Raw genomic sequence first — 8,633 nt, 5'->3', positions numbered from 1 at the left:
ATTTTAATATTTAATCACATTATAAAGACCGAAAAGTGTTATTATTAATATTGTTATTCATCATTTTTTATTAAATGTGGTGAAATTAAAAAAATTTAAAAAATTGTAAACTATAATTATTGTTAACTTTAAATGATATTTAATATTTAAAAAACCTTAAGGTGGGGATGACTTTATTAATATGAAGTTTAAAATAAGTATACTTGTTTGATATAAATAAATAATGTTGACCATGAAAAATAAATTGAAGGTTCTTTAATAAAAAAAAAAAGTACTATATAAATAAAACATATCACATGTTTACCTTCACACAAATCACTACCAATATCACTTGAAGTGATACTTGAACATGAAGGATATTGTATTAATAGCTATTTTCTTCGCATTTTGGACATGTGCATATCAAACCATGTCGAGAATAGTGTTGGAATCATCAGTTGCTACTGAAATGAGATACGAGCAATGGATGAAAGAATTCAAGCGCATTTATGCAGATGATGCTGAGAAGGAGAAACGATTCAAGATTTTTGCAGAGAATTTGGAATACATAGAGAATTTCAACCGTGCTGGAAAAGAGACTTATAAGTTGGGTCTGAATCAATTCTCTGATTTAACAAATGAAGAGTTTGCTGCTTTATATAATTGTGTTGATCTTAAAAGAGAACTAGAGTCCTCTATGGTATCCACTGCTGGACTTATATTTAATATGAGTGAAATTTCACCTACGAATTCACCAAACGGGAAAAGAAAACCAATTCCAGATAGCATAGATTGGAGAGAGAGTGGAGCTGTCACCAATGTCAAGAGGCAAGGTCTAATATGTGGTAATAACAGTCTCTTGCATTTTTTTTTTTTATTATAACATTAGCGCAAAGTATATTATAATTACTAGCGAAAAGACGGGCGCTCACGTGCCCGTCTTTCCGCTCTTTTCATTGTGCTAACGTATGAAAATTATAAACGGTATATTTTATTAAATTTTAATTTTGATTAAAACTAAAAATACGAATGTTTATTGCTTTCAAGTTATAACAAACAAACTAACCATGATTATCTTTTTCAAACACACAAACAATATAACAAAAAAATATAATCTAATTTTTTTTTTAATGACACCAACAACAATCTTTATTATATAAAAAGTTGTTTAGGGTTATAATTTGGATAACGAAAAAGTAAAGATAGATATATTCATATGAGAAATGATATTTTGACAACCACTTTTTGACAACTTTTGGACAACTTTCTCTCTCATACTCACATGATGTTGTTATTCTCTCTCTTCCTTTTTCTTTCTCCATTGTTTTTGACCAATAAGAAGTGAGAAAAACAAGGTTGTCAACAAAGTTGTCATCAAATGGATGTTAAAATATCACTACTCTATTCATATAGTTTGCTACACTTTTTAGATGAAAGAGAAAAAAAACCGAACATATAGAGGAGAGAAGTACAACAAAATTGAAACTCATAAATTTAGTGGTAATTTTTAATAATCTACGGGGCACCATACACAATTCGAACCTTCACTTTTCCAAAAACACATGCCCCTTCTAGTCAAGTTTCCACGAGTAGGAAGACAATCAAAAATAAGTTGGCATGAAAATATTTGGAACTTTTGTGGCGTAAAACTAATCCAGAAGAATTAAAATTTGAAAGTCTTCCAATGGACTCCTCACATGTTGGATGAAATCGATGAATTTTTCTATAACTTGTAAAAAGAATTTTAAAAAAGTTATATTTCTAAATACTTGATCAAATTCATGAATTAAGTGTACTAATTATTGAATATATTATGCGAGTGTTTAATCCATTTTTATCATAGGATGTTGTTATGCATTTGCGACAACGGCAGCAGTAGAAGGAATTATGAAAATCAAAGCCAACAAGGAATTGATGTCGCTATCTGTGCAAGAATTGGTAGACTGTGACAAAGCGAATGGTGGATGCGAAGGAGGTAGCGTACGTAAAGCTTTAGAGTATATGAAGACCAATGGAATAGCAAAAGACGTGGAGTATCCTTACACAGAAAAAGTAGGTACATGCCTTAACAACAAAAAAGATCGTGCTGCAAAAATTGATGGTTATGAAGTAGTATCACCCGGTGAACAAAACCTATTAGAAGCAGTGGCACAACAACCGGTTACAGTTGCAATCGCTATTAACGATGACTTTAAGAAATATGAAAGTGGAATATTTGGTAGCGGACCATGTGGACCGAAGGAGTCGCTCAATTTTTCTCATGCAGTCACCTTAATTGGTTATGGAGGGAGCGGCAGAAAAAAGTATTGGTTGATTAAGAATTCCTACGGTGATGACTGGGGTGAGAAGGGATACATGAGATTGAAAAGGCAAGGTGCTTCTCGTTATCCTGTTTGTGGCCTTGCCATGGTATTTTCTATTTATCCCACTGTAAAATAAATTTTACATGGGACAAGCATATAGGTGTCAGTGATCTTAGATCGTTGATGACATGTAATAACAAAATTAATAATAATAATAATAATAATAATAATAATAATAATAATAATAATAATCTATACCTATTAATAAAGGGAATACATGGGTTTGGTGTAGCCTTTTTTAGTAAATCCCAAAATGCCCTTATGCATGGTGGTTATTAAAAAAATTCTCTTACCCACTAATAATCACACACACGGTGGTGGCAGTTATTAAAGGAAAAATCTGTCTTACCCACTATTTTTTTTTTCTTTCAATTTTCCATCACTATTGTACTCTTTTATTTCTTCTCTCTATACCTTCTTCAATCTCTTTGTTATGAACCTTCTTACTTACAATTGTTGTTAATGCCTCTTTCTATTTCCTCCCATTTTACCTGTTATTTATTTACTATGATTTTTGGTTGTGGCAAGGGAGTTTAATTTGATTGTGAATGAAGATTCCTCAAAATTTTGATGTTTGTTTATTTTTATAATATAAGATCGTATACTTCTGTTTTCCCTTTTGTTTTGATTCAAAGTTCTCCTTTCCTTCCTTCTATTTTGATTTCATTATTTTTGCAATTCCTTTATTACTTTTGTTCAAATTATGTGAAGATAGTCCTTAGATGAAAATTACATGCGTTGATTTTTCTTTCTTACTTTTCTGGTGGCTCTGTTTACAGCACATTGAAGCGGAAGATCAAGAACAAGAACATAAAGGAGGAACACGTAAAAGATGACTAAACCGGTGATATTTATGTTATAAGTTTTTGAATTATTATTATAGTATCATATTTTTTGTCTTTCAGTTATTGGGGGTGTTTTTGCGGTTATATTATGCAAGTTTTGATTAAATATTTATGGAAGTTTGGGTTTTTCCACAAAGAATTTGTGTACTATTGTGAAACAATTGATTGTTGTTATTGTCAATTTATTTTCCCTTTCTTTTTCAGAATAGGGCGCTTTAATTTCATTGTTTGTTCCAACTCTACATCACTTGCGCATCTAATTTGATAACAGAAGGTATGGTTCTTATGCCTACACATTATTTGATATCCCTTTAATTTGTAAAACTAACCTATTTATGCATTGCATCACTTGATTAAATAAGAAGCTGCATGGATTGATCACGAAAAAATATATAATTCAAATTGACTAAACATTTGATTGTCAAAGTAAAAATTAGTAGTCATTAGTCTTAACATGGTATGTTGTTTTTCTTTTGACCTATATAACTCAGCATAGACTCTACATTATATGCTCCATAGTATGTGGTCCCTTTTGTATCATAAAATTACTAAACAATCTTCCCTTTGGTAACATAAAATTACTAAAAAATCTTCATTGTAATCCCATGCAAAAAAGACTTTTAGACCTTGCCTCTAGACTTTCATCATCGACTTAAAATATATTTATTTGTGATTGAAAGTATGAAATGAATAGTTATTAGTTTTGGCAATTTTAGGCTTCTTAAGACATGAGTAATACTATTCTTCAAAATGTTGCGTTGTACACTTATCTTAAGAAAATTAACAGGCAATTTTAAGGATGAAAAATGAAGGAAGTATGAAATGAATAACAACGAATGTGACAAGTATCTTGCAAAAGCTTTCGACCTAGACACAAGTAAGGAGCAAACTGCAATTTTCGATTATTAATGAATATGGAGGAGGCAAAATCAGTGTTACATAACCACTGGAATGATATGAAAGTTATGCGCAACTTCAAGGTGAAGAGAGAATTTAGCCATGATCAAATATTGTTACAACTGGAGTGACAATATCTACAAAGTAAGTACATTCAACGGTACTAAAGTGTGTGAATTTTTTTGTTATTTGTTTACTGGTGTTGTTTATACTTTTCAGCATTGTGTGATTCAAGATGATTGTTTATATTTATATTTCAGATTATTCATTTCAATGTTTTTCTGACTATAATTGTTTTTGTTCATTACTGCCTGATTGTCTTAATTTTGTTTTCATCATGCTATTATTCTTAAAAAAGAAAAGATGAATATGTTGTGCTAAATCTTCCATCTATTTTGTGGTGCCTACAAAAATTGATTTAAAAATATTGAATTACTCATTGTTCAATTGTGAAATGTGTAGAATGCATGTCATTATGGTATTTGAGAGTTGAATGTTGAAGAGATTCGTCCCACCATTAGAGATACTCAAACTGAAAATCTAGAACCCTTTATATGCTCACTAAGGAGTTTTCTTTTTGGAAGAAAGAAGATGAAGGAGGTGTATGACAATCCTTTTTACATATAGGTTTGTCTCGGCTTGATTATAGTACATTTCATTGTGTCACGTGTACCATACAATTGTTTTAAAAATAATGTAATGGGATGAATAATGAAAAATAAGGTTAGTTTAGGAAAGAAAAGAAAAATATCCAAGTCAAGGGCTCCAAACAAAATACAAACTAGAGAGAGGGGGCATTAAATAGTTGTATTTTTCAAGAATGTAACAACACAGAGATGAGGAACACCGAATAGGTAATCCTCCCTTTTTTTCTTCTTACATTTAAATTGTTCTCCTCTCCTTTATGTGTTTTTTTTTTTTAAACAGTGAAATATATTAAGCAAGGCTAGCATAAGAAGTACAAAACCTGCAAAGGAGGAAAAAGAGTACAAATGGAGAGAGCCTTGACCTTTATGTATTGGTCTGATTGGTTATATTTTGCAACACCTTCACCTACCTGTTTTACGGTTTTATTCCTTACTTTTTCTTTCCCTCATTGTCTTTATTGCCACATATAGAGGGTTGCTTTCATTGTTCTCACTAAATTCCAATTTTAATTGCTTTCAGTCAATTTATTTTATTCAACTATCAATTTTTTAACTTTAAAAAAAAACTATAAATTTTTTATTTTGAGAAATATGAACACCATTTTACTTAATCATATCATTCTTATAGAAACTAACAAATCAAACAAAAATATGAGTCAAATAATTATTTAGAGTTTACTCATTAAAATAGTTGCAATATTGCCGGTAACGTCTTTGTAGATTTAGACAATTGGATTTGTTTAATTTTTTGTATTATTCAATCTAACCACATTTCTCTGCAACAATCATTTTTATGGTCTGCTTATTTCTTCCATTATATACATCCTTTGTGTCAATAGTTGGTCTTCATTTTTCTTCTTCTATTATTAATTTCTAGGAAAATGCTAGATATCAAGAATAATTTTATCAAGAAAGATTCAAGAATGACATGACAGAATAATCACCCTTAGATTTCAGAAGAAAAAAATACATAACACCCACCACCCCATGATTTCCGGCTAGGCTGAGATTTTATTGGCTCACATTAATTTTGGGACAATTTCTTGATAAAATCTAAGGGTGATTATTCTGCTATGTCATTCTTGAATCTTTCTTGATAAAATCTTTCTTGATATATAGAATTGCTCTAATTTCTATTTGCCTTCATTGATTCTTTCCAACATATGTGCCTACTTGATCGGCATAAATATATGTTCCCTTCATTTATTCTTGAGTTGACAGAATCAGGGAGTGTTTAACATGCTTTTACATGGACATATAATAATGGAAGTCCATCTGGGATTGAAAGGATTGAAAGGATGCTCAATGATAAGAATGACATGAGAACATAAAATCTGATAAGGTTCACAACAATTTTTTTTCCTTCACTTTCTATTCATTTTTCTTATTTGCATAAGCATTTGGTTCAAAACTTGCTGAACAAAAGGCTGTAAATGGAAGCCACCTTGGCTAGCCATATAATTATCGCTACCATTAGTGTTAAGAATGGGATACAAATATAGCAACCAGTTTCATTTATGCTTTTGAAGGTGATGTAATGTTAGAACGTTGACGCAAGAAAAATATTGTTCAAAATTTACATACGTTAGCGCAGTAGAAAGAGCGGACAGACGGGCACGGGAGTGTCCGTCTGGACGCTAGTAATAATAATAATAATAAATCTCAAAATTGTCACAAGAGAAATTAATAATATATCTACAAAAGTATTATAGAATGTCATACTTATATTTTCTTAAAATATCCTTGACAATACATGCCAACAACTCACTCTTTGGCATACTAATGACAGGTCATCTTACATTATTCTTAACATGTTTTTCAGTTATTTTCAATAAGATTTAACAGCAAAAAGGAGGAGTACTAGAACAATTGCTTATGATTTCAGGACTTTTGTAATGTTTTCTATATTTGAGTCTATAATTCTAGTTTTCCCGAAACATAGCAATTTAAGAGTTTTTTGAAGTAATTCACGAAGAAATCATGTAAATCGGCTAATCAAGAACATCTGAAGAATTGTGACGACTTAGAAAAACCAAGAATGAAGATTCAAGAGGCCTAAAAAGACTTACAAATGGGATGAATTATGTTCCCAAAGTTCTGAGGCAAGTTATTTAAAGAAGAAGAAGACCTAAAATTGACGGAGAATTGGGCCCATGAAATAGATGCCATGCGCCTAGGGCATGGATTTGGCAAGCCATTCGCCTAGGAATTTTCCATGCGCCTAGGGCATGCTTTTTGCCTCACTCACATGCGCCTATTAACTCTGCTGAACATAGGATGTAAATGGTTAGTAATTAGGGAAATAAGAGTCTCCGGGGAATAAACCTTTATCGAACCATTCTCTTCAAACCCTTAGTAAGGTAGACGTAGATTATGGCTGCCCATTTGTAAAACTACTAAGAGTTGTTGTGAATTCGATGAAAAATCACACCAATAATAAACTTGATGTGTGGAACAAGTGAAAGTCAAGCAACCAAACAAAGTGTATGAAAGTTATAATCATAAACAAAAGTAGAAAACATCAAGAGAAAGAAATAGAGAACACAAAAGAATTTGTTGACCCAGTTCGGTCCAAAATTGACCTAGTCTGGGGGAGAGAGCAGCCCTCTGTTTCACTATAATGATGAGTAACTTTACAAAAGAGATATCAATGGGTTACAAGAATAAGTCTCTCGCCTAATTCTACCCAAAACCCAAATCTCTTTCCGTGATCAAGAGACTCAATCCTAATAGTGTTTCCCAAGGTGAATCAACCCAACCCTAGTGTTTGTTGGCAAGAGCAAACTCTATCAAACCCTAACTTGATTTTTAAACCCTTGTTTTGACCCCCTCTATTGCAAGGTTTACTTTGATACAGAGTCTATATTTATAGAGAAATATAACTCATAAATTTGGAATGAATATCACACTGAAGATACGTTACTTAATATCAACAATATAAATAGGGAGGATTTGAAAAATCCTAACCGTTGCTTGCTTTTCTGCAACCAAAACAGGTAAACTTGCTCTGTTTCAAACATATAAAAATTGGAATTTTCTAAATCCTTAACATTTAAATCTTCAAACTTACAAAAGTAAGTAACTCGAATTGTTTGGACAAAACGACAATCTCTGTGGATACGATACTCTACTTATCACCTTTTTACTTGGTAAACGATTTGGTACACTTGCCATATCCGACCATCACATACATGCCCTCTAGTTTGTTTGTTTTTTTTATCATTTAAAAAGTGTAACAAACTAGATGAGTATACTTATACTTACTTTTTTATTATCTCAATTATACCCTTAAACAACTTTTCTTATAATAAAGATTGTTGTTGGTGTCGTTAAAAAGAAAGAATTTAGATTGTATTTTTTTGGTGTTATTGAAATGGATAATCATGGTTAGTTGGGTTTGTTATAACTTGAAAGCAACACACATTTATATTTTTAGTTTTAATTAAAATCAAAATTTCATTAAAAAGAACACCGTTCATAATTTTTAAACGTTGGCGCATTAAAAAGAGCGGAAAGACATGCACGTGAGTGCCCGTCTTTTCGCAAGTGTAAATAGTGTGATTATGACTGATAATAATGATGAGATGACATGCTTTAAAAGAAGCATGATGAATCAATTTGAAATGTCTGATTTAAGCATTCTTTCATACTTTCTTGGAATTGAACTTGAGATGAAATCATAAGGTTTGATGATTCATGAAATGATGTATGCACATGATATTGAAAGAGAATCAATCAGAACTACTAGTCACAACTCTAGTTGATACAGGGTTCAAACTTACTTTGAATATTGATGAAATGAAGTTGACTCAACAACATATGGAAAAAGTCTTGGCATATTATAAGAAGTTAGTTTGATTACTGGATGTATGCAAAAACCTACAGCATCCCAACTAATTGCA

The 8,633-nt window shown here is 31.3% G+C and overlaps 1 protein-coding gene and 1 long non-coding RNA gene across 2 annotated transcripts; both read left to right on the top strand.

The window, feature by feature from the left end:
• The first annotated feature begins 320 nt into the window (after positions 1-320).
• On the top strand, positions 321-2,483 carry LOC146949013 (senescence-specific cysteine protease SAG12-like). Its single transcript, XM_085741489.1, has 2 exons — positions 321-824; positions 1,823-2,483. The coding sequence occupies exons 1-2, from the start codon at positions 350-352 to the stop codon at positions 2,416-2,418; spliced, it is 1,071 nt and encodes a 356-aa protein (XP_085597615.1). The 5' UTR covers positions 321-349; the 3' UTR covers positions 2,419-2,483.
• Positions 2,484-2,654: 171 nt separating this feature from the next.
• Positions 2,655-4,989, top strand: LOC146949012 (uncharacterized). The gene is made up of 3 exons (XR_015027118.1): positions 2,655-3,461; positions 3,975-4,228; positions 4,547-4,989. It is a non-coding gene; the product is annotated as an uncharacterized LOC146949012 (long non-coding RNA).
• The last annotated feature ends 3,644 nt before the right edge of the window (positions 4,990-8,633 follow it).

Source organism: Medicago sativa, chromosome 2 (assembly GCF_051527215.1).
Source record: "Medicago sativa cultivar Bolivia chromosome 2, Bolivia_mono, whole genome shotgun sequence".
Classification (NCBI taxonomy): Eukaryota; Viridiplantae; Streptophyta; class Magnoliopsida; order Fabales; family Fabaceae; genus Medicago; species Medicago sativa.
The sequence above is the reverse complement of the archived record's forward strand: the minus strand, read 5'-3'. Positions and strand labels throughout refer to the sequence as shown.